Source organism: Dipteris shenzhenensis, chromosome 24 (genome assembly GCF_047967505.1).
Source record: "Dipteris shenzhenensis isolate YYH24624 ecotype China chromosome 24, Dip_SZ_1.0, whole genome shotgun sequence".
NCBI lineage: Eukaryota > Viridiplantae > Streptophyta > Polypodiopsida > Gleicheniales > Dipteridaceae > Dipteris > Dipteris shenzhenensis.
The window spans coordinates 27,315,636-27,342,795 of NC_141619.1; the positions used below are offsets into that span (position 1 = coordinate 27,315,636).

Genomic DNA, 27,160 nt, shown 5'->3' on the forward strand with positions numbered 1-27,160 from the left:
ATCACTCCATAAAGGCTTTCTCTCTATAGCCTATAGGCTGTTTTTCTGAGCTGTTCTCATTCCAGCCCCATTTCCACACTCTCCTCACCCAAGGGAGCTTCAAAGGCATCAAGGACTTCATCTACAAAAGGGTCAAGTCACGAAAGGAGTCTGTATTGTCAAGTTTATCTCATTTATAGCACTATTTCATGTTGTTTCTACTATCTTTCTAGAAACCAGTGCTTGCCTCTAATATTGGATGTAAGTGGTGATTGTTGTAGGCTTCTTACTTGTGGATTGGGCAAGCCAAGAGTTGAAACCTGAGCTTTGGAGTCCTCCTTTCTGTTGTCTACCTTGAGTCTTGTATCTAGGTCCTAGGCTTTCACTGAGTTCATCAGTTTGGAAGGTGCATTGCACCTTGGTCTTGTATCTCCATTTTCAAGAATAAAGTGAGCCTGGATAAGGGGGGGGCCTGTCTTGGCCCCTCAATCATATTGCAATTTCCAATGATGTCACTTTGTGTTTAAGCTGTATAAGTCTTAATTCCAGCTTAATTGCAATCTCCCAAGTTCAAGTATATGTGTTTGGTAACTCGCAATCATTTCATTCAAACGCCTCTGCAAAATCCGTTGTCTGAATTGATAGAAAGCACCGAGTAGAGCCTAGGGCGTCACCATGGGACGGGGGCGCGGCGGCATCAGGTTGGAGGCGTGGGTGCGCCTGGCGTCGTCGGGGGAGCCCTTCAAGATCTACGGGACTGGTGATCACTTCAACTAACAGTGATCCCTTACATCCAGTAAAGCAAAATATTAGAACCTTTTATGTATTGAGTACTTGTTGGGCTAGCTACCTTGTTACAATGTTCCAAAACCTCCTTCAAGTAACTCCCTAGCTTTTTGGCTGGCTGCTCCAGTAGATTTTTTAAATTCTACTGCTGCCCTCATATGCTTCTCTGATGTGAGCGTAAGCCCTACATCTGAGGAGTACATGCTGCTCATTTTCTATCTCCCCTATTGGACTGATTTTGCATGTCCGTTCCTCTAAAGATCCTGGGTCTTGCCCACCTACCCCTCTCCACCTCGAGATCATGTGAACTAGTTCTGATTTTATAGATTAGTTGTCAACCTTGAATATTGATATGGCTTCCCCGAGGTATTTTTGCATCACATAACTTTCCATCGAGTTGATTTCCTTTTGTAAACTGCATTTTTGTCCCCGGGTTTTGCCATAGTTTCTGTAGCATTCTCTGCATCACTATCTTAGAAAACATAATAAGAGTATAGCCCCCATGGCAAAAACTAGAGGTGTCTATCACACCTATAATAAGCTACTGGTACTCTAGAAGACATAGAAACACTTTGTACGTGATCTGTGTTCCTGCGATATACTGGGTCATGTGCTGGTCATGAGTGGTTTGAGCTCCTTGTGGGCACAATGGGGTCCCACACGGAGTCCTAGTGTATTCAGAACATATCCTAGATCTGTTGTTAGCATCCTCGCCACCTCACTGGTGCCCATGGATGACTTGAGGCAGCTTGACATGGGATGTAGCAATAACGTTGCCATGAAATGGGCAACTGCTCATAAGCCCTATGTCCAATCTCCCACTTCTTCTCAAGTGAAGAAGTCAGTGGTCTCCTATGCTTGGCCGTTGTATCCTACGGAAGGCCTCATGAGTTTGGATCTAATGTCTGGTGACCTTCCCACTAGTACTGGAACTAAGACCACACACTATCGCCCAATCTGCTTCTCATTCCTTTTGCTGCGCACCTTTCAATACAGATCTTTAGTGGCTCGAGGAGGAGCTTCAACACTCTCTTTGTCGGTAATCTTCCTGCCCTATTACTGGTTGAGATTACTGGTTGAGCTCTTCACTTCTTATACACATAAATGGTGAAATAATTAAAATGTATTCCTAAAGGAGATAGTGGGCAAGAATTACAAATTTGAAGACCTCAAACTATGCTCAATTGTAGCTACGAGTCCTTTGCCAAAGCTTGGCATTAGAACAAGATGAAATGAGAGAAGATGGGCTTCATCAGGGAAGGCACTCCTTGAAGCCATAATTTATCATGAGTTCATTGCCCCAAAGTCATGGTTTTCTTGTTGTCAAAGTCTGCTTTTTGATGTGGCTTCCATGATGGCTTTAAAGATGTTGTGTCGAAAGACATTCAGAGTGACTTCCATGGTGACTCTTTCCTAAGGGTGAAACTGGAAGTGTACTTGCCACTTGTGCAACCAAGTGTCAACCACCTCCTTAGTCCTGGATTTCTGATCTCCGGGATAGGGATCTGGTGTAATATTCGGAACCAACACTGAAGCCAAAGCATCTGGCTTGAATAGTGCTGGTCAAAAGCGTGATAAAAGCCTGAATCCCTTGGAGTTGCTGCATCAACCCCGTTTGATTCGCATTAACCAGCTCAGACTTCGCGTCGAGAGCGGTGGTGAATTCACTGAAGGCAGCCTTTGTAATCAAATCATCGTAGAGACCCTGGTCGTCCCCTTTGGAGTAATCCATGTCGTGATCACCCTCAGCGAGCCTGGGTTCTACTGAATCAGCCATTAAGAAATTGGGGTAAAGGAAGCGCTGAAGGTCAAGTTGGAGGGAAGAGCAACTTGAGGAAAGAGAAGACAGCAGTGGAGCCGGAGTCTAGGAGTAGGCAGTGAACGAAAAAACTGCCACGAGGTTGCGCCAGGAGAAGAAAACAGCAAGGCAAGGGGGTGACGAGCAAAAGGCTTTCAGAGGCGTCATGATGACCTTTTGACCATTGAAGTCATTACGTTCTTACCTTCAACGTCATGATCTCTGGAAAGATTCCTGGAGTGACTTTCTTTACAACTCTTACCTCAACTTCCTTGAACTATCATGGTAACATCTTAATATCGAGGTAATTTCTAAAGATTTCTTGAGAGACTTCATCAATTTCTTTTTCATGACTCGGTGGGCGACGTTGTCCATGACTTCGAAGTGACATGGGGATCATTCAACAATGACTTGTATCACCTCATGAATTTTCTTTCAGTATCCATCTTTCTTATTCTCTTTTGTATCTCAGATTATTTTTTTTCGCTCTCTAAATTGTACAACTAAACATTACTCTCTCTCTCTCAGGCCCCCTCCCCCACCGGCTCCAGCCCACTGTCGCACCTTCAATCTGCAGCATGGACAGCTTGCTGCTGTCCCGCAGGCTGTCGCTCCTGATCCCCTTGGCTGCTGTGTGCAGCCCCGACCTCGGCTGCCATAGGCACCGACTAGGCTGTGAGGCGCTGCCCCCCAAGGTCCATGGAAGGGCTGTGCCTAGGCTCCCACCCTGTTCTAGGAGCTGTAAGCAGCTCCCCTAGGCACATCTAGGCCTTGACCTGCTTGGATGAGCTGCTGTGTGCAGCAAGAAAGACCAGGGCAGCCCAGGGCCCTCCAAGAAGGTGGCTAAGAAGGTGAGCACACACTCCCCAACTCAGGCTAAGGGGTTTTGATTTTGAGCATGCAGTGAATAGTAAACAGCAACAGCAAAACAGAGACTCAAAGTCATAAGATTGGGTTCAATATGCTGACAAGAGGTTGTGTTGAAGACACAAGGAGGAAGCACGCCCTAGAAACTGCTATGACAGCTTACTTGGCATGAGCACCACCCCAAAACTGCCTATGAGGTTCTTGCTCATATCAACAAAATATGCATGGTTTTCATTGAGAAAATAGACAGTCTAGAGGCCACCAATGTGGCATTATTGGCTGAGAAAGAACATGTGGATAAAACATTGAATGAAATCAGAAACAAGGAGCAAAGATGCAAGAAGAATGGAGGAAAGAGAAGGCAAAAGAGATGAATGGGAAAAGGAGAAAACAGCATGAGAAGCAGAAATGATTTGCCCCAAAGATAAAATGCAAGCTATGTCTACTAAGATACAGCGAAGGGGACACCAGAAGGGGGATGCAAGATCGTTGATGAGCTAAATCTGAGATGAGAAGCTCAAGAAAGAAATGGCAGATCTGCAAGCAACCATGCAAGGAAAACACCGTGAGTCCACGTACCAAATCACAAAAGGGAAAGCAGATATCCTTGCATGGAAAGAATTGGTTAAAAAGGGCAAAGTACCACCCAAAAAGAAACTCATCTCTGAAACTTTAGAGAAGAAAAGAGGCGGCTTTGAATGTGCTGGTTAGAGGTCTAACAGTAGGAGACACCCCCATGGCAGATGCTAAAGCTCTATTTGTCAAGATGGGAGTCAACCTTACTTGTGAAGTAGCTTGGAGGGTGGGTAAGGAAGATGCACCGATGAGGCCTATGGTAGTGAAACTACGGACAGCCACAGATAGATCTACCCTCATGAGCATGAGGGCAACACTAAGGGCACTAGAATTTTCTTATATGATGATCTCACACTCCTACAACAAGAACATTTGAGGGAGGGGATGGTGCGGGCAATGCCAACAAGATAGAAAGGGAAATGAGCAGCCTATAGAGACGGCAAAGTGATCATCCGAGAGAGAGCAGATAGAAAGAAAGAAAGAAAGAAAGAAAGAAATTTTATTAGAGTCTTCGGAAGACCGATGGGTCTATGAGACTGAAAGAAAACCTGATACAAATCACATTAAGGGTGGAGCTACTGAAACGAGCATCATCACCCATGCTGAATCCTAAGTCTGATCATACATAATCAAATCAAATACATCTGGATGTAACAATGAAAAGAAAAGGACTGGAGCGGAGCGGAATCCTCCGTATGTCATGTTGCCCTAGCTGGTGCATAGCTGGTGATGGGACGCTGGTGGCCGTCAAGGGGTGCTCTACGTCTCGATCTCCTGGACGAGGCTCGATGCAAGACCAGAGCCACCGTGACTCCCGTGGGACGTATCCCGGGTCTAAACAAGGACGGGAGGTCCCCTAGAGTGATCTGTGTGTCCCCTTGATGTCTCGTGTGTCATGCTGCGGTCGTCGAGTCGGGGTCTCTGTCACGTCTGCGGCTAGAGACTGCAGGACGATCAATGTCACTGGATGAAACCGGCCTCTAATCACTCAGAGGGCAGTGGAACTAAACCTTTAATCACTTCAGCACTTATTTACAGCTCACAAAGCATATATCACAACCATTAACCATTGCATGATCACCATTTGGCATTTACCCATTTGTTCACAAACAAAACCACTGAAAAAGGGATGGAGGCTAGAATGCCCCTGCTCAACAGACATAGACAAGTGCACCCGATTGGCCCCAAACACCGTGGCGCCCCTTTCGGTATTTCTTTATATTTCACAGTGAAATGATTACAAGTTGCATCTGGGAGACCTTCCTTGCAACTGAGCACGCAGCCCCAATTCACTAAGCCTTCGCAAGGCTTTCAAGCATAGAACACCATCACATAAGTGCGCTTAACCCATAGGCTCAACCCAAAGGCATTCTCTTTTCCGAGTGCAATTCCATTGGCTGTTCAGATGCAATCACACTGCACCCCAGCTGCACTCTCTTTGAGTGGTTTCCAGATGGCATTCACAAAGCTTTTCAAAGCTCCAAAATAAAATCAGCAAAGTACCCAACCAAAGAATGACTCATGTAGCACTGCCTGGGCACCTGTGAGCCAAGAAAGAGGCGGCACACGAGGCCAACCAATAGCTTATGGCAAAAAGAAATTGCAGTAGCAAAATCACAACTCACCAAGCCCTGAAAACTCACACCAAGTCCTCAATCGCCAAGAGGACATAGTAGCCAATGCCCAATTGCATTCTTAGCCAAAGAGGAGTGCAAAGGCATGAAGAAAGAGCATTTACAAGAGCCGACCAGCAAGAATTCCACTGAAAAATGCGAAAAGAAGCACTTCTGTCGCGAAGAAGTGGGAGTTCTTGGGCTCAAAAGAAGCGTGCTTCAGAGAGGAATGCATTGAGAAGGTTTTGGAGAAGTTTCATCGCCGGAAGGTCCTTCAAAACTGAGAAAAACCAGTCAACCAGCGCATGGGACCACTCGAAATTCAACAGAAAGCTGTAGCTTTGCAAGAGGAGAGGCCCAGGAGGCGGTAGAAGCAAAAAGGTCCAGAAAAAGCCACTTTTGTAAATTCGACCAGCAAAAGAAGTGCTCAACTCTGCCCGTTCTACCAAACGCACGGAGGGAAAAGCATATCACTACGAAGGGGAGGCAGAGGGGAAGCCATCGGGCCAAACGGAAGTCGAGGAATCCAAACGGGTGAGGAGTTATGAAGAAAAACGGAATTCAGCTGAAGGAGGCTGAAAAACCAGTCCAAAATCTCAACAAAGGGAGAAGATGAGAGAGAGAACCACACATGTGAAGTTTAGAAGGCCCAAGAAGGTCCAAGAATGGCAAAGGAGCATGTAGAAGGCACTAGAGCCACCTGGAACTCTAGGGGGGCCACTGAAGGTACATGGCCCTCTAGGGGACCCATTAAAAATGCCACATCATCATTTCCCAACAACCACTCTTTTAATTTCTTGGAATGCCTTTGGGCCTAGGGATTAATTATGCTTATGTGCTAGGCACCATGCCGCGTTTAATTACACATTATTAAGCCCACGCTTGGACTTTTAAAACCAAAGTTGTCACAGTCTTGTAGTACATTAAAGTACTTAGAATTTCACGCCCCCGTGACATACCCCTCTCTTGAAACAACAAACCACAGTTTGCTGCCCCAAAACACAGGAGCGAGCATGAAATATAGCAGAAAAGGAGATACAAGAAAGCTGCAGCTATAGTATACAGAGACAGTGAAGATATGGCTAGGAGAGGCATGCATCCATCCATATACACTGCTCAAAATCTATGTGATCCTCGGCGATCAATAGTCAAGATGCATCAATATCATGAAGTCTCACAGCAGAAATACTGTCAGCTCAGTATCTCGGATGAAACATACAGTGTCATCAAGCGACCTCATGAAATCACAGTGAGCCCGTCTGTACTGAGGGAGTGGAGGTGCTACCCCCCTCTCGAACACCAGGTATGCTCCAGACACTCGCTCTGCTGAAGTACCTGTAGGAGCCCGGACCGCAGTTAGCTCTAATTGGAAAGCATCAAGGTAAAGCTACAATATCCCAGGTGAATCTGCCAGTTCACCTTCCTCCATCTATTTCGCATCAAGTGATGGGTAATTTTGAAATTTTACCAAGTAGCGACGGATAACTTTACCCTTGAGCTTTCTGTCTCTGTGTGCCAGAATCTGCTCTGGGACCAGAAGTTCATCCTGTTCTTCCACTTTAGGCTGCACCTCATCAGGTAATTCCTCGGGAATATCTCCATGATATTGCTTTAATGAGCTCACATGAAAGGGAGGCAACTTCAGCCTGTAAGCTACCTCGTTTATCTTTTCAGAAACTTGGAAAGGACCATAGTAACGCATGTTCAGCTTTGTGTACAACCTCTTGCCTTTCTTATTTTTCAGCCTTGCCTTCTGAAAACGCAGCAAAACCCTATCACCTTCTGTGAATACCAATTCCCTGCGGTGCTTATCTGCTGCTCTTTTCTGCTTGTCCTGACTTCTTTGCAAGACATATTTGATCTTCTTGTAAGCCTCTTCAAGGCTTTCCACAAAACGATCAGCTTCGAAGATTTTCTCTTTTGTATGCAAAATCAGAGGTATCTTCCTAGCACCTTCCACTATTTCAAAAGGTGCTTTACCTGTGGATGTGTGCACCGTATTATTGTAAGCATATTCCAGCAAAGGCAAATAATGCTCCCATTTGCTTTTGTGGTCTGAGACATAGCATTTAAACATATCCAAGATGGTAGAGTTTTCCTGCTCCGATTGTCCATCAGACTGAGGGTGAAAAGATGACGAAAAATTCAGCGTAGTGCCCATATTTTCAAACAGTCCTCTCCAAAAGAGGCTGGGCATCCTCGGATCTCTATCACTGATTATGGATTGAGGCATCCCATGATACTTGAAGACATGCTGCAAAAACAATTTGGCCATTTGATCTGCTGTAATTTTCTTTCTTACTGGCACAAAGTGGGCTTGTTTGCTAAACCTGCAAATTATTGTCCACAATCCATCATGTCTAGTAGGAGTACGTGGAAGATCAAACACAAAATCCATAGCTATGCTTTGCCATGGTCTATCCAAAATTGGCAAAGGGTGTAACAACCCAGGTGCCTTCTGCCTGTCAAACTTTACTTTCTGACATACCATGCGTGTTCTCACATATTCTTCCACATCTTTCCTCAAAGATGGCCAATAAAAGTATTGCTCCACTGCTGTAATTGTTGCTGTAATTCCCCTATGTCCTGCATATGGAGGAGCATGACTTTCCATTATGACTTTCTGTCGCATCTGATCAGTGACACAGAGTCGTCCATGCATCAAAATGAAACCCTCTTTCAACATATAGTGATCATGCCTTTGACCATCAGAAAGCTGATCATAAATAGTTGAAAAATCAGCATCATTAACATACTAATTTTCATCACATCTAACACATTGTTGTAAGCAATGCTCACTGCTGAAACACTGGGTTTCTTGGAGACTGCTTCAGGCTGTGGTTTCCTGGAAAGTGCATCAGCCACGACATTTTTGTTACCCGGCACATGTACAATTTGAAAATGAAACATTGAGAGGAAGTTAGCCCATCTCATGTGCTTTTCAGATAATTTTCTCTGCGTGAGAAAATATCTAAGTGACTGATGATCTGTCTGCACATAAAAATCAGCTCCAAGAAGGTAATGTTTCCATGTGGTCAAAGCATGTATCACTGCTAACATTTCCTTCTCGTATGTCTGCAAGTACAATTCAGCATCTTTGAGAACTCTACTCTCATATGCAACCACTCTGCCATCCTGCATCAAAGTGCCTCCTATGCTGTTTCCACATGCATCACAAGTTACAGCAAAGGGTTTTGCAAGATCTGGCAAGATAATAACGGGTTCAGAACACAACTTTTGCTTCAGCTCTTCAAAAGCTGCATTTTCCTTTGGTCCCCACTGAAACGGTACAGCTTTCTTTTGTAAAGCATGCAAAGGAGAAGCAATTTCTGCAAAGTACTTTATAAACCTCCGACAGTATGAACACAACCCAAGAAAGCTTCTGACTTCATGCAGATTTTTCAAAATTGGCCAACTCCTTATGGCCTCAACTTTTGCAGGATCCATCTTGACTCCATCCTTTGACACTATATGACCGAGAAAATGAATCTCATGCATAAAGAACTCACTTTTCTTGGTGTTTATTAATAGCTTGTGTCTTTTCAACTCTTGAAACACAATAGTGAGGTGTTTCCTGTGCTCCTGCTCATTTTTAGAGAACACAATGATGTCATCGAAGAAAGTGCCCACAAACTTTCTGTGTGCTCTAAAAATTCTGTCCAGCATTCTATTGAAAGTGGTAGGTGCATTAGTCAAACCAAAAAGGCACCACAAGGAACTCATATAAGCCAAATGAAGTGCGGAAGGCAGTCTTGTAGATATCTTTAGGCCGTATCCTTATCTGATGGTAGCCACTTTTAAGGTCAATACGATTGAACATCGAGGAACCTTCCAACCGATCCAATATATCATCAATGCGTGGAATTGGAAAACGGTTCTTAATTGTGACTTTATTCAAAGCCCTATAATCGATACACATTCTCCAACTGCCATCCTTCTTTTGCACAAGCAACAAAGGGGAACAGTAAGGAGAATTACTTGGCTGTATTAATTCCTTTTCCAAGAGTTCCTTCACTTGTGACATTATCTCTTCTTATTGTGCCTTACTGACACGATAGGGAGGTATATTAGGCGGTGAGCTTCCTGGAATTATATCAATTTGATGATCCTCGGGCCTCTTGGGAGGTAATTCTTGAGAAAGTGCATCTGAGAAACAATCCTGAAAATCTGAAATAAAAGCAGCCCTTTCTCTATCTAAAGCAGAAAGAGTAGAGCCTTCCTGAACTGGTTGGCTGTCCTCTTTGACAAAAATCAAGTACGCTGAAATATGACGCTTTATTACATTGGAAATACAAGAAGCTGAAACTACAGGGATGGACTCCCCTTTCAACTTTACATCAAGTACATGATTTTTGCCTCTATGAGTTAAAGAAATCTTCTTGTTTCTCATCTGCACATCAGCCCCCACCCTGTACATCCAAGGCATCCCAAGCAAAGCATCACACTCTGGCAAAGGCATAATGTAGAAGTCCTTTGCATCCTGATATCCCTGGATATGCATCCTCAACTTGCCAATGATAGGAGTGACAGGTGTGTTGAGTTCAGGGTTGGCCATATCACACATGCCGAATGGCCCCATTTCCTCAGGCTTGATGCCAAGCCTTCCTGCCATATCAAGAGTTATGAAATTTGCCTTTGCCCCATAATCAGAGAAAAACAAACAATTCTGATTTCTGATTTTTCCCCATGCTCTGCACATCTCAGTCTTTTTCATTTCCTCTTCATCATGTGCATGTGGCAAACTCCCAATCACATCTGGAAGAAGTCCTGCGGAAGGTTTAGGCTTTTTGCCCTTCCGATTAGCCTGTTTATCACCATTCTTATCATCATCTGACCTGTCTCTTTTCTTGAATGGGCAATCATAAGAGCGGTGTCCCTCTCCTTTGCATATAAAACATTTGTTTTGCTCCATGAGTGACTTTTTCTCTTCATCAGATAACTTGGTACGGGGCTGTTTATTAGGCTGTCCACGCCTTTAACCAGCTTTGAATTGGGCTTTTCCTCCCTTTTGAAACGGTCGTTTGCCATAATTTTTATTTTCAGATTTGATGTCCTTATCCTGGTGTTTGGCAGCCCGTTTGTTGTCTTCTTTCTTGCTGTCCATAAAGCCCAAATTCTTCTCCTGCATCCATGCATATGCTGCCCCTCAATTAATTGAGGCATTCCCACATTGTCATACATGGCTTGCTTTCTATGCCCAATTGGCGGTGAAATCAACATAGCATCAAAGATAGAATCTGTACCAAAATATTCAGGTTGCTGCCTCAAATATGGCTGAGGTGGTTGAGCCACATTTATGGACTGCACACTATTATTTTGAGGAGTAGAAGTACCCAAACCAAGGCCTTGTGCTGGCTCTCTCTTGGAGGTCACTTTCTGAGTCATTTTTTATGGCTGTCCCTCATGGGAAACTGATGCATGAGTGTGCGGTCCGCCATGAGAAGCTGATGCATGTGTGTACTCACTCTTTCCGTGCTTGTGCTTTCTTGATTTCTTCTTCTTCTTGGCATTTGTTTGCACAATCTGAGCCAAATTTTGAGCCAGCTGAGTCAAAGCAGTCACTGCACTTGCAAGCTCTGCATTCAACATAGTAGCATCATCTGACTCACTGCTAGAACTAGTATCACCGTTGAGCTCAGTTGTAGCTTCATGTGTGGCCTACTCAAAAGGCATTTGTTGTGCTCCCTGCAGCTGTACACTAGCTGGATCATTAAGGCTTTCCTGCCTTCTCCTTTGAGGAGTTGTCGAGCTCTCTTGCTCATGGGTACTCACCATGTTTATGGTTGTAATATTCAGCTGTCAAAAAGTGCAGCAAAGATATCCTTCCACCAAACTACCGAGGCCCACCTCTTGAGAAAGAGTGTGTGGTATCCCGGCAATGGAACCAATGAAACCGGCCTCTAATCACTCAGAGGGCAGTGGAACTAAACCTTTAATCACTTCAGCACTTATTTACAGCTCACAAAGCATATATCACAACCATTAACCATTGCATGATCACCATTTGGCATTTACCCATTTGTTCACAAACAAAACCACTGAAAAAGGGATGGAGGCTAGAATGCCCCTGCTCAACAGACATAGACAAGTGCACCCGATTGGCCCCAAACACCGTGGCGCCCCTTTCGGTATTTCTTTATATTTCACAGTGAAATGATTACGAGTTGCATCTGGGAGACCTTCCCTGCAACTGAGCACGCAGCCCCAATTCACTAAGCCTTCGCAAGGCTTTCAAGCATAGAACACCATCACATAAGTGCACTTAACCGGCATTCTCTTTTCCGAGTGCAATTCCATTGGTTGTTCAGATGCAATCACACTGCACCCCAGCTGCACTCTCTTTGAGTGGTTTCCAGATGGCATTCACAAAGCTTTTCAAAGCTCCAAAATGAAATCAGCAAAGTACCCAACCAAAGAATGACTCATGTAGCACTGCCTGGGCACCTGTGAGCCAAGAAAGAGGCGGCACACGAGGCCAACCAATAGCTTATGGCAAAAAGAAATTGCAGTAGCAAAATCACAACTCACCAAGCCCTGAAAACTCAAACCAAGTCCTCAATCACCAAGAGGACATAGTAGCCAATGCCCAATTGCATTCTCAGCCAAAGAGGAGTGCAAAGGCATGAAGAAAGAGCATTTACAAGAGCCGACTAGCAAGAATTCCACTGAAAAATGCGAAAAGAAGCACTTCTGTTGCGAAGAAGTGGGAGTTCTTGGGCTGAAAAGAAGCGTGCTTCAGAGAGGAATGCATTGAGAAGGTTTTGGGGAAGTTTCATCGCCGGAAAGTCCTCCAAAACTGAGAAAAATCAGTCAACCAGCGCGTGGGACCACTCGAAATTCAATAGAAAGCTGTAGCTTTGCAAGAGGAGAGGCCCAGGAGGCAGTAGAAGAAAAAAGGTCCAGAAAAAGCCACTTTTGCAAATTCGACTAGCAAAAGAAGTGCTCAGCTCTGCCCGTTCTACCAAACGCACGGAGGGAAAAGCATATCACTACGAAGGGGAGGCAGAGGGGAAGCCATCGGGCCAAACGGAAGTCGAGGAATCCAAACGGGTGAGGAGTTATGAAGAAAAACGGAATTCAGCTGAAGGAGGCTGAAAAACCAGTCCAAAATCTCAACAAAGGGAGAAGATGAGAGAGAGAACCACACATGTGAAGTTTAGAAGGCCCAGGAAGGTCCAGGAATGGCAAAGGAGCATGTAGAAGACACTAGAGCCACCTGGAACTCTAGGGGGGCCACTGAAGGTACATGGCCCTCTAGGGGGCCCATTAAAAATGCCACATCATCATTTCCCAACAACCACTCTTTTAATTCCTTGGAATGCCTTTGGGCCTAGGGATTAATTACGCTTATGTGCTAGGTACCATGCCGCGTTTAATTACACATTATTAAGCCCACGCATGGACTTTTAAAACCAAATTTGTCACGGTCTGGTAGTACATTAAAGTACTTAGAATTTCACGCCCCCGTGACACTCGATGGGAAGAACTCTGTGATCTTGCTGTGAGAGGTGTCTGATGATGTGGCCAAGCCCCGTCGCCTGAGTAAGTACTCTCTGTGTCGGACCCCCTCGTGAATGAAGGCCGCGAGGCATCTCTGATCTAGGTAGGCGAGGAATCTGGAAAGGAGTCCAGAGCTGTCTCTGAAGAGGCAGTGGTAGCGACCTCAGATCTCATAGTACACTGGGCACCTGAAAATAAAATGCTCCTCCGACTCGACCTCCTGACAGTCGCACAATATGCATAAGCGATGCTCCCTAGGAATCCCGCGGAGGCGGTGTGATGATACCCGAAACTGTCCGATGGAGATCCGTAGTGAGTGAGGCATATGAAGCTCAGTGTACCCCAGTGGTGTGATGAATCCCTCCTCCGAAATACGAAGACAATAATCTATGTAGAAACTCAGCTTCACTGGAAGCTCCCTCGGCTCCAACCAGGTCCTAAAGGTGTGTAGCTGCAGGAGATCCTCACGAATGAACTGGTTGGTGTGTGGCCCGATCGGGATGGTGGGTGGGAGTACCGGAGGGGCATCTAAACTGTACTGAAAAGGAGGTATCCTATCGATGTGGAACCCTAGTCTCACAAACCATCTGTGAGTCCGTGCATACCAGCATCGCTCGTCTCCCTCTGCTGCCAACCTCATGGAGGAATCGAGAGCCAACCATGGCAACCTCTGTCTCCCTGATGTGCAGTCCCCATATCATCTAACCCGGTGTAGATATATAATGGTCTGAAAGGCTGCATCTAGCTGGAGTGGAGAAGCACCAAACTCGGCCTGAATGATGTGATGTGGTATAGACGGTTTCCTTCGGATCATCCGTGAGAGCATGAGGATTTGTAGGTGCTCCACCCGCATCCACTCTATCTCTGACATGTTAGGCCCCCAACAAGGGCTGCCATACATACCGGCTGGTCGGACCAAGGAGTCGAAGAGAAAAGCCTTGGTCCGAGGATCCTGGAAGTGGGAGTGGAAGCATTGTCTGTCTAGCCAAGCCAGTGAGGCGTATCCCCTGCTTAGTCTGGCCTGCATCACTGGTCTCATCGTGAAGATCGGGCCGGAGAAGATGACCCCCAAGTAAGTGTATGAGGATACGATCTCAACTGGTGACCCACCGAAAGTAAAAGTATACTGCTTCTGTTACATGTTTGCTCGAGAGGTGTTAAAGATCATGACCTTGGTCTTGCCAAGGTTGACCTCCAAATCATGGGATAAACAAAAAGCTTGCAGTGCATCCAGGTGTCGCTGGAGCCCCTCGGGTCTGGCGACAAGAGTGCCACGTCATCTGCATAAAGAAGAATCCTGATGATGATCCCGGCAAGTGAGCAACCGGTCCCTCCAAACGCCCCCATGAAAGTCTCAAGCTCATGGATGTAGAGGCCAAACAGGGTCGGTGATAAGGGACAACCCTGTTTGACTCCTATGGTACTCAAGATCTCATCTATCCAACCTGCGCCAATCCAAACTCGGCCTGAGACTCTCTTATACAGTGCCATGACTATCCAAATGATCTCCTGATCAAATCCCAATGTCTGTAGGCGTGTGATGAGACGAGCTCGAGGTACTGTGTCCAAGGCTTTGCGGAAATCCACAAAGCAGCAATATACCCTCTCCTTCCGTGATCTAGCCTCCTCAGTGACACTCCTGAGTGTGAGTATGTGATCCATAGTCCCATGGTCTCGCCTGAAACCGGCCTAACCCTCTGCTCTGAGCCCTCTCATCTCTACGAACAAGCTGACTGATGCATCCAATACAGCTGCATAGATCTTGGACATCACATGTCCAATCATGACAGTCCTGTAGTTACTCGGGTCCATGGGATCCCTTGCCTTGTGGATGGGGGTGATGGTGTTGAGTGTCCAGGTGCGGGGGAAGCCTAGGCAAACAACGTCATTGAATAGCTTTGCTAGGATCGAGGCTAACATGTCGATCCCATATGCGATAAACTCAGTGCATAGCCCCTCGTGATCCTTAGCTCAGCCATTATGCAATTTCAATGTCGCGTCCTTGACTCCCTCTCTGGTGAACAACGTGCAAGTGGTGGGGCGACGTGTGTGTATGAGATCTGGAGTGGGCTGGTGTGGGACATCGTAAAGATGGTGTGCATACGTGTGCTAGACTCTCGTGTCGGTGAGGGGTGATGGAGACCTACACTGGAGGATCTCGTTCTTGATGTAATCAATAATGTGTTTTGCATGTGGGTTTGTGATTACACAATCGATATACTTGACGCCTTGAGCAGTCTTACATGTGTACCCTCCTGTGTTTTGAAGTTTGTTGTGCCATTGCATATTTGTAGCCCAAAGCATCCGCACAATGTGAGGAGTTGCCTTCCCATATGAGTGATTTCCCTTTCAGCATTTGATGCCCTTTCCATCTTCATTATTTTCTTCCACTTTGTCCATCCATATGAGATCTCTCCCCTCCATTGTTATAATGCCTTGCATTGATCCTGTTCGTGCATTGAAGTCTCCTACTAGAATAATTTTGTGTGTGTGTGTGTGTGTGTGTGTGTGTGAGAGAGAGAGAGAGAGAGAGAGAGAGAGAGAGAGGTTTATTAAAGTCCGTACAAAGCCAAAAAAGCCTATTGAGATTGAAAGCTGAAAAAAAACACATGAACGTACTCCCCTCATGGGGTGTACACCACACCTCTAGTAAGATCCTAATGACTCCAGGCAAATAGGAGAAGTCCATGTGAGGAGCTGTTCTTGTTATATCATGTATCATGTGTCACTCACGAGTACCCTGAGCTCCTCATGGGCATGATGGGGGTCCCGCTCGGAGTCTTGATTCCATGGAACATATCCCAAATCTGTTGTTGGCCACTTGGGCTTCTTGTTGGGGAGATACCTGTGCATGCCTTGAGATGGCCTAACATTGACAAACGATAATAAATATGCCATAAGTATGGTGGGTGCTCGCAAGCCCGATATGCAATCTCATATCTATCTGAGGCGGCAAATCTCATGTGCAAGGACGTGAGTTGTAAGCTTTCTGTGATGGAAGAGCAACTGCGGGACGACCTAGGAAGCAAAAAGGCTTTGAAGCTCCTCATTTTGGATTTTGATTCTATATTTGAGGGTCCTCAACGTAACCAAGGCACAAATCCCAAACAATTACAATGTAGAAGAGACCAGAGTTTCTTCATCATTTTTGTTTAAGAGGTGGTTAAATTACTAGTTTGTAAGAGAAAAACATTGTATAGGATTAAGAGAACCTATAAAATAGGAAGGTCAATTCATATTTAGCCATATCAGCAATGTTGGGCTTAATGTGAGACATTCTTATGATACCGAGTTAGCATTCTCAGAACCGAACGTTCCACTTGTTATACAGTTAACTTCACAAATTTCATGAGGATAGATTTCTTCACCAAAAGACTTTGAAACTTCATACATAAAATCTCTAAAGTTTGGAAGGTCTCGGACAAAATGTCATGTATGAACCTCCTAAGGTAACTACATTTATGAAGTACCAATGGACACATCTCATAAGAGATCAATCATTTTATAAACTCAAATTCTTAAGTAAAAAGATAGGAGTTTGCAAAGAACACATCACAATTAGTGCCCATGGAATACCAATGCTTTGTCAAAATAAAAGCCTCTAGACTTATACACTAACTATGTAGAAAATAGTTCATACAACAATATTAGCAACTTACGCGTGTAAAGCTTTTGTGCACTTTTTCTTTTTCAAATCTCTATCTTGCTTTTTAGATTTCAGCCATAGAAATCAAAATATAAAATAATTTGCAATTCCTAAAACTTCGTATCTACTATGCATATAACTAAGAACTTATGAAAATCCTTCTAAATCTATGTTAGTATGGAGTGTAGTAAAGTTAGATGTCTTAAGCAAGATCAGAGTATACTTCTCTTCCACACTCTAAGAAAGAAAGTTTATTAAAGTCTTCGGAAGACCGATGGGTCTATGAGACTGTGAAAATCTTGATACAACAAGCTGTGGTAGTGGAGCTACTAAACAAGCGTCCATACCAATGCAAAATGCAAAAATGCAGAATGGCAGTACTAAGTCCTAAGTACAACATAGTCATGTTGATGGTCGACTATATATCAGTCTCAGCATCGTCATTAATATCATCATCATCATCAGCAGCAGCAAGATATCAGGATGGATGAGGCAGTGGAGGCATGAGGTCGGCAATAGAGTGTTGTCGGCCACTCAGAGGTGCGGTCCTGGCACGTCTCCTGGTCGTAGCTTTGCGTCTGACCAGGGCTACTGTGACCCCCATCGGTCGAGCTCCAACTCTAAAGAAGGAGGGGATGTCCCCAAGTGTGATCTATGTGTCGACCCTCTGTCTGAGCTGTCGGGTCACAGGCTCCAGGTCACAGTCATGTCGAGGCCTCGTCTCGTGGGGGTCCATGTGATCTAGCTGAAAGAACTCCGTGATAGAGCTCTGAGAGGAATCAGCCGAGGAAGAAGTCTGCTCCTGTCTCCGTGCTCGAAGTATCCTCTCACGGTGTCTAAGTGCCTCATGAATGAAACCTGCCAAACACTGTTGGTCTGGGTAGGAGAGGAAACAGGCCAAAATCCCATAACTATCCCTGAAGAGGCAGTGGAAACGCCCTCGGATCTCATAGTACAAAGGACACCTAAAGATGAAATGCTCCTCTGTCTCAACCTCCTGCATGTCACACAGTGTGCATATGCGCCTCTCCCTAGGTAGTTGCTCTGCTCTACCGCTCTCGATGCGAAGTCTGTGTGAAGAAACCTGAAACTGCCCAAGAGAGATCCTCAGTGATTGGGGTAGGTGAATCTGTGTGTATCCTGGTGGATCAATGAAACCCTCCGTTGTGATATGTAAGAAGTGATCTCTATAGAAGCTAAGCTTCACTGGGAGTTCACTCGGTCCCATCCAGGTCCGAAATGTGTGTAGCTGTACTAGATCCTCACAGATAACCTGGTTGACCTCGTGTGATAAGAGCGGAGAAAACGGAGCATCCATGCTGTACTAGAAGGGATGTAGTCTATCCATGTGGAGCCCCAATCGCTCAAACCATCAACAGGTAATCTAGCCCAGGCTCTGTCATCTCTAGTTGAAGGTACAGGAAGGTGTAAATGTGGAAGACAATCTCCTGTCCCCCACCCAGGCTGGGCACATGGGCGCTTATCAGGCAGCGGAAGAAGCTATTTAAATGAAAACTTCCTGCTACAAAATCCGATCATAGTTCTGATGCCTACCATGAATCATCAAAAAGTTCGATTTACAATCAATGCAAATGATAAATCATCACACCCATTATCCACATTTCTGTACCTTTGGTTTGCAAAAAACGAAGCTAAGTCACCTTATGAGCCTGTCATTTTTAACAGAAGACCTCAGCATAATTCTTCCATTTGAGCCTACCTATAATCATTGGAATTCAGTAGAACATCTTCACTCTACTGTGAAAAATATGGAAGATTTAAATGATTTTTTGGTACTTTTTAACTTACTCACCTATCTTGAGAATGTGATTTATTTCACGTCGCGGTCCAAAAAATATGATGGTGGTGTTCTACACTTGTGCCATTCAGGACACACACTCACTCAAGCGCACACAATAAATCATTTCAGATCTTCATTAAATGTAGAACACTTGTGACCTTCCGCCAGGGAAAAGAAAGAAGGGAGAGAAAGGGGGGAGGCGGAAGTACCAATACATGTGTAAGACCTTGCCTAAACACCGGAGGTCTGTGATCTACGTTTTTGTGGTCCTTAGAACAAGGACCGTTAAACATTTTGTTATTCTAGCTTTTCTTGTTCTACCTTTTTGTTCTATAATACTTTGTTTGTACTTGTGCTTAGGAGTGTGAGTGTATTGCACATACCTGGCACTACAAAAGAAAAGTACAGTAGACCCAAACAAGCTTCAGTAGTCCTATAAAATGAGCAGAGAGCGAGCCCATGCAACCTGAAAATCAATCAAGAGTGTTGGAGAAGGGCATCGGTGCTATCTCTTGTAAATAGAATAGTGAAATGAACACAAAAAAGAGGATGGTTTACTCAATGCCGTGGCAAAAGTACATCCTGTTTCACGAAGGAATACACTTCTGCATTGCAATTCATAGAATGTGCTTCAAGAATATTAATCTTATGAATGCAATCACTTTTGAAATAGCTAAGCGGATGTGTGATAGTCCTAAGGTGGGGGAAAGGGAGACTATAGTAATTAATTCCAGAAAAAGTGAATACTGGAGTTTGAAAGCACATCTTCTCCTTGGTTGTTCGTAGAACTATTGTTAAAGAGATCATTCTGAACTTCAAAGAGTGCTCAACAAACTTGAGTCTTCTATCATGGTTTCCGTTAGTTACAGTCAACTTCGTCATTTCCATGTCTTTCTTTTGAGAAAAAGATATTACTTTCACCTGAAAGCCTATCTGTTGCGAACAGCATGCCAGAGATCGTGGAGAGATACTGTCATTGCCACGAGGAATCCAAGCCATCAAGCCAAGAGAGCGATGAGAACGAGGTTAGTGTTTTCGAAATCCCATGGAATCAGACCTTGTTACTATACGCAAGAGCAAAGCTGAAATGAAAGCACAGGGGTTGGAAAAAGGTCTTACAATGCAAAGTCTCTGGAGCGTGGAAACAACAGAGGAACGGGGCTAGCAATTGGTGGTAAGGAGGAAATTGAGGGAAATTGAGGGCTAGCAATTGGTGGTAATGAGGAAATTGAGGGAAAAAGGATGAATTAGGAGAGAGATTTCTGGGGGTTTGTAGCAAAGTGGGGCTGGAGAACCTTGTTTGGTTGATTTTGCGTGTGTCTCTGCCTTTGATGTCTCTTGAAGGGGACAGGGTTTCATTATTGCGGTCTTTTACTGCCAATGTATACGCGCAATGATTTAGTGAGGGAGGCTCGAGATCAAAAGCTTCGGCTCTCGTCCAGCAAAATTTCAGTCTACGTTGAGATTATTATTATTAATTATTATTACGCGTGATTGAGTGCGTTGAGCAACTTCCCCATTATTAGCTGTACCTATGGCGATTGAGTGCTTTGAGCATCTTATTTGAGTAATGGAATCTTATTATTAAGCATGCATACATAATTTGCACTTTCTTCCCATTTTATTGGAGGAACTTGCGGACTGCCCTGGCTCTACTACAACCTTACTATCTTTGATGCCCTTTGAAAGCGCAACAACAGCAGCAGTCAGTAGCTATACTCAGCCACTTGGGGGCAGTGCTTTAGGCACCTTTGCCTCTCTTTTTTTTTTTTTTTTTTTAAAAACAAAAAAATACTAAAACGCTCCGCCGCTTTGTGACGCTCAAGGCTGCCCCACCGTGCTAGAGTGCTGATGACGTAGCGCTCTTCCGGAGGTGTGGCCTCCAGCAGGGCGGAGTCAATAAAGGCTTTTTCAAAAGGAGGCTAGGCACAGGGTACCGAGCACACTGCCCTTTAGCAAATTAGAAAAAATAGGTTTTCTACTCACATCTCTCAAAAGAGGGAGACGGGGCGAGATGGGAGAGGAGAGGGAGATAAGGGGCGAGGCAGGACTAAGTGGAGGGGGGAAACTTCTACTTTTCTATGCTTAATATCACTTTAGATGGGTACCTAAAATAGCAAGTTTCTGGTTGCTATAGCTTGCTCCTAGCAGGGCAGTACTAATAATGATATGTTGAGCGTTATTGTTAATATTTCATTTTTAAGCATTTCAGTGGTAGCTCAACTATCTTATTTTCCTTAAAAGGAGGGCTAAAGTGGTTTTACCCCCTTGTTTTTTATGTGGAAAAAAGAACTCCAAAGCTAAAAAATGGAAACCTTCCAAAAGGGAGTGCCTACATTCCGTGCATGCTCAAGTAAGCACATGCTAGTGTGTGCATTCCATCAATGCTCAGGTGAGCATAAATAATTTGCATGTTTCGCAAGTGTTAAGTCATTGAATCAATATTTTCTCCACTTCGAAACTATAAATATAAAATATTTGATCGGGGGTCATCCACCTTCGTGCTCCATGCACCACAATATGTGAGTGTAATGCAATATCGAGTGACTGATATGTTATTGTCATAGCTCAGTGGGATATATCCCAATTCCATACCACTAAGACAAAGAATTTGTGACATGTAGAATGTGCCTACAATATGCAACATGTAGAATGTAGAAGATGATATCCCACACATTAGGTCAAAGCTACTATACTGTTCTTATAGAAATAGATGATGCATCCCAATCATTGCATGAAATTGTCATCAAAGCAATAGTGGAGAAAACATAATGGTGAGCTTGTCATATTTTCAAAATCCACTAACTAAATTTATAAACGTTCAATAGCATTGAAACTTATTGTTACAATACTAAATGAAAAGCATTGCTTGTTAATCACCAAAACAATGATCCATACTCATGTTTTGGCCATCTGAATTATACGAGTCATAGTTTACTAAAAGAAGAAAACATGGTAGACGAGTTACCATAGGTTCACTTCCTAATCTAAGTACATGAATAATATTTCACAAAAAGGAAGTCATACCTTAAAAGATATAATTTGTAGTCTTGTAAAAGATTCTTACCACAGCAACAACTATATGCCTTATTGATGTCGCTTGAAATTTTGTGACAAGGTGCACGCCCTTTGCATCTTGGTTCCAAGGTGCATGGTTGATGCAATAAATTGACCTTGAAGGGAACCTTTGGACTAGGGAAGTAGTGGGATCAATAGTCCCCTTCAACTTGTTTGGCATTTGTGTCCTTCCTTTTTGGATTAGACATTAAGAGGACATTAAGAACACCTTTTTTCCTTTCGTATAGCCTAACCTATTTCATTGTTCTAGAGTCTAATTGAGACATGGATGGCCTATTTATTTCAACCTATTGGTGATGATTGTGAATAGAAATTTTGTGTTCTTTCGACCTATAAGACATTGCTCGTCGTCTAAACACCTAGCTCTGGATCTACTTCTTTTGTCTTATTTTGACTTGCAAGAGGTTTCTCTTGGCCTAAAAACTAGGCTTTGGATCTCCTTCCTTGAATTTGAGGTGATGTAATAGACTTACCATCTTAAGTAGACCACTACAATTAGTTGACTAGTCAAGATTTCATGCTACATCCTGTGCTAGTGCGAGTTTTGATAGCGTTCCAATCCCTACTATAATGTTGGTGTCTACCACATGGTGTATGTATACTCATGATGCTGCCTCAACCTCAATTCTAAATGAGCATGAGACTGTTCTTCTCTTTATTTTTATCCATTGGACCCTTCATGTGTATCTTTCTTGCGTGCTTTTCTCCCATATATATAGATGCTACATTTTGATGATGATTGAGATTTATATATTGTCATTATATTCTAGTACATTACAATCATAGTGTGAAACACTCATTTGGGGAGGGGGGGGGGGGAGTTGGTTTGGTAATTGCTTGCTAGGGGATCTCTAGGGGACCTTTCACTCATGTTTGTACCCATGGATGAAAGTTCAAATAATGACATGGAGGGCAAGCCAGAGGCATGCAAATTGACATCAATCAATGTAGTCCAAGAATCTTTAATACAATGTTATATTTATATAAGGATATATAAATATATGGATTATTATAGTGAATGCTATTGGAAAAGAAAATATTTTAATTTCCAATCCATTTATGAGTCAAGTATTCTAGACAACAATATACTTTGAAAAAATTAATTTGGGTTAGGCTACATGAGCTCAAGGCAATACTATTAATGAGGATGTGCTTCAAAAAATAGGGCAGGGTCCACACCCAAATAGAAAAAGTAGAATAAGAAGCCATCTAGATACTTGTATTTGCCTAGAAAATTAGCATTAAACCCATATTTGGAATAGAGAGACCACATTAGGGGATGACATAGTCAAGATTCCTTGATGCTCCCTTATGAAAAAAGTAGGGGATGTTTTTGTAAAAACAAGGGTCATAACCAAGGAGCTTTCTATTGCAATGAAAGAGAATAAGTGTGCAATTTGAATTCTTTTAAATATTGATTGGTACTTCCTATTAACCAATCTATTTAATGCCATGTTCTTGACGTGATTCACATCATTCAAAGATATTTCCTTGACGACAAAAAATACATATAGATGAAGTTTTAAAAAGAAATTGTATCTTTAACTAGATAGATTCTTAAACATGTACATTAGAAAGTCCACTAGGGAATTACACCTATACTTTTATCAATCTTGTAATGAGTTGCATGCATTTCAATCTCTCTACATATGCGTGCATGCGTGTGTGTGTGTGTGTGTGTGTGTGTGTGTGTGTGTGTGAGAGAGAGAGAGAGAGAGAGAGAGAGAGAGAGAGGGTACGTGCACACACACACACACACACATGCATGCATGCATGCATGTGTGCATGACATTTTAAATGTACACAGTTAAAGTTGCAAGAAACTGAGAGCTTGGCATGGGAGGATATGCATCTCTACATGTGCATATGTCCTTGCATGTTAACACAAGGCTCCAAGTGCAATTGAAAGAGGTTGAGTTTAAGTATGTTAATGCATGGGTAGGGGCAATTATATACTTTTGGTGTATATGTATTTTTGGTTGCGGTGCATGCACACATGCTTGCATGGTTGTGTGATGTCTAGGTATGTGTATGCATGATTTATATCATGTGTGTATGCATATATGTGCACTCATGAATGTACATGGTCTTGTTGGATGCATGTGTTTGCATGCTTTCCATGGGGATTCATGTGTGCGTATAACTCATTTTTAGCTTGTAGCTATGCTCTTATTTTTAAAGAAGCATTGATGCATCTGTCGTATTTCACATTGCAAAAGGCCGAGGTCAACAATGTGAAGAAGAGAATCCATGAGCTACAACTAAGACAAAGGTACACCTCAAATTTTTGTAGCTCTAAGAAAAAGTTTGGATTGTATTTTGTTTATATGAATATTGTTATTTCATAAAGATGAATTTATCTTCTACTTACATTTGATTCTCCTTAGAATGAGCATTTGCATCAATTGCATTACATGTTATAAAGATTTATTGTTACATTCTTAATGCTTGTGCCTAAAATTACTTTATAAGAAAGCATTTAAATTTTTCAAGCTCCGATGCTTAACAAATCCTTTTTTTTAGGCATCTTTCTGGTGAGGATCTTGATGGCCTCCCATTGCATGAGCTAGTGACTTTAGAAGAAGAAATTCAAACGAGCTTGACTTATGCAAGGGAAACTCTTGTAAGCTTCATATTCGGGAAATTGTCCATCTATGGTTAAAAATGTGTAATGTGTTATGGTCTTGCTTGTGAGTTCATGCAATAATTAAATTTGTACTGGAAACATTGTGGTGTAACAAAATAACATTTATTGATTCTTACTTTTCTAGCTAAAAAGTATTTCATTTGAGGGGATTGTTATGTTGGTGGTTGGATAGCATGGACGGATAGTTCAACAACTTCATTCCCTTAGTGAAAAGGTATTCTCTTTACATAATATACTTGCTTTTGCATATAGTACATTGAGCTCTCAAAGTAATTACTTTTTAAAGTTGAAAGGTTTTTGAAAATGTTATAATAATGTGTCAAGATTAGTTGCAAGTACTGTATGCTACCTTGGGGAAACTCCTTTTAATAACATTTTTTCATTTGAGAAAAGAAAATGTTTGAGCAATTGTCTTCACAAGTACGTGTAGCTTGAATGAAGAGGTTGTTGGGGCAATTTTTAGTATTTATATTCTTAACTACTCATCATGTTCTGCTACTTTTGGAATTCTAGGGTAAATGTAATAAGAGACGTAAAAAGTTGATGAGTTTAGTGTGTGGATTTGGTGATGTAGACCATTTGAGAGCATCTGTTGGTAAAATGGTTTGCACCCCAACTACTGGCATTGGTGGGGATGTTAAACCTAATATTCATTGCTATAGTGGGTTAAAACTTATTATGAGTACATTGAAATTGTCTTTTATTTTAAGGATAAATTTTGCTTGATCTATTTAATTTATTCAAATTCTTAAGAGTTGTAAGGCTATTTATATGTAGCAAACATAAAGTTTAGTTTATATTGAAGGATTTGCAAGGGGAAAACTTCCTATCATAATAAAGCCCACTTATGTGACTAATCCTAAACATTTAGCCATTTTTACTGCGTGGAAAAAGGGATGACGTTTAAATTAATTGTTGTTGTATGTTTAGGTTGAACAAGTACAACAGACATCAATGGAAAACTCATGTGCTCTCTCTGGAATAATCATGGAGTGCCAAAGCCAACTGAGGAATATATGTCCCTTGAAGCCATGGAGTGGCAAAAAATTGCAAGAAAGGTGCTTTATATGCAAAATCTACACCCCGTCTTTTCTATGATATATTTCCAATTATCCTAATAAAACTTCATCTTTGCAAGTCTTCTAATTTGTGAAATTTGCTTCAAACGGGTTACACTTGTTCTGTTGTTATAATCTGCATAGCATCTTCTGCTCCCCTCCTTTCTTTGTAAGTGAAACTATTTTATTTTAAATCACAAAATATATAGCCTTGAAAATGATATTGATGTGGGAATGCAAGGTAGGTAGAAGATTTCTCTTAAATTTTGTATTTCTTGGAATACATCTTTTACTCTTGGTTTATGGTTTTAATTTACAGGGTAAACTCAAGCGGGCAAAATAGTAGTCTTCCCATGGTAGGGAGATCCATCATGCTTCAAGACCTCAATGAATCGCCAGGTGAATCCTTGACTTGATTACAAAGAATGTCTTGACTCTATGTAGGAAATGCATGGTTATGTGTCTCATTAGCGATAGGTTGGCTATCTTGTTTACTTTCTCATAACAAATTTTGTCATGGCCACCATGCTTTATATATTATCAAAGATGTAATATAGCCTCCCATGTATATTATTGTCTATAAAGATCTATCATGGAGCTAAGATTTTCTTTGTACAGTTGAAGATTTAGGTTTTTTGTTATCTACAAGACATATATTTGAGTATACTTTCTAACATTGTCCATGGAATTTCTTCATCTACTTAAGGTGTTTATTGGAATGCATTTTAATTCATGTAGTATCTAAAATTCATAAGTACAACTTTCATTACTAGGGCATAACTTCTCTTTCTTGATATGCATATAGAGTAGTGTATTATTTGAAGTCAAGTTGAGCTTCCATAGTTTTACAAGTTTGTTTACTTAGGAGATTTCTCAATTATAGTATGTTTGCAAATTGATGTTAGAATTTGAAGAATTTTCCATATGTCTCTTGAATTAATGATCTTAATTTAATCTAAAATTAACATATTATCCTTCTTGATTATGAACATACCTATGTTGGGAGATAACTATTGTCTCTAATGTTATGCTTCAGTTTAATACTATGAATTATACCTCCAGAATCATTCTCGAAATCTAGCTACTTTGAGGCAAAATATTGCAAACTAAATCTATAGTATTAGGAGAGGTCATTGTATTGATATTAATGAAATAACATAGGTTATTACTTTTCTTAAAATCCATAAATAAACATGGGGGATGCTAGAAAAAGATGTGCCGCAATAATTTTAAAAAATCTTCTCATATTAACATTAGTTTTTAGTTTTTGGTTTGTTTTTTGTTGCCGGAAGTTGGGGGGGGGGGCGGAAAGACGGGGTGGGTGGAGGCACCATTTTATTGAGTTGTGGGTGTGATATGTTGGAATAAAGGAATAGGGCATGTGGAGTGCTATCCTTCCTTTTCTCTCTCTCTCTCTCTACTATAAACTATTTTAGCCACATATCCTCCACCTATCTAATTCAACCAAAAATAGTGTATAATACTAGGAGGGGTAATTGTATATATGGTGATGCAAGAACATAGCTTACTAGCTAGATAAAAATTAGAAGTAACATGGTCAAAAGGGAAGGGAGGGCAACTAGAGGGGCAATAACTAAGCTAGGTTATTGAGTCGATATTTTTCAATTAAGTAGGGTACATAGAGAGCTTTCATCGCATGTTGATGAGCGACACGTGGCCATTTTCCTCCTCAAAGCCCATAGACATAAAGAACAATTCATGTGAGTGTTGAGGAGAGCACAAGAGGGACTGTTAGAGCCTAGTCAAAGGACAATCATAGACTTTTCCTTAGGTAGGGCAGGAGAGACTAG

General features: G+C 42.4%; 1 protein-coding gene across 2 annotated transcripts in view; it reads left to right on the forward strand.

Moving 5' to 3' along the window:
- LOC147886435 (MADS-box transcription factor 23-like) overlaps positions 1-26,027 on the forward strand; it is an 80,248-nt gene extending 54,221 nt beyond the window's left edge. The window contains exons 3-8 of one of the 2 annotated variants that reach the window (XM_087395682.1): positions 19,513-19,591; positions 23,864-23,916; positions 24,168-24,267; positions 24,464-24,505; positions 25,222-25,349; positions 25,669-26,027. In XM_087395682.1, coding sequence (XP_087251808.1) covers positions 19,513-19,591; positions 23,864-23,916; positions 24,168-24,267; positions 24,464-24,505; positions 25,222-25,349; positions 25,669-25,765 — 499 coding nt within the window. In that variant the 3' untranslated portion in view covers positions 25,766-26,027. The remainder of the gene's footprint in view (positions 1-19,512; positions 19,592-23,863; positions 23,917-24,167; positions 24,268-24,463; positions 24,506-25,221; positions 25,350-25,668) is intronic. The other variant, XM_087395683.1, reaches the window with a different exon arrangement.
- The last annotated feature ends 1,133 nt before the right edge of the window (positions 26,028-27,160 follow it).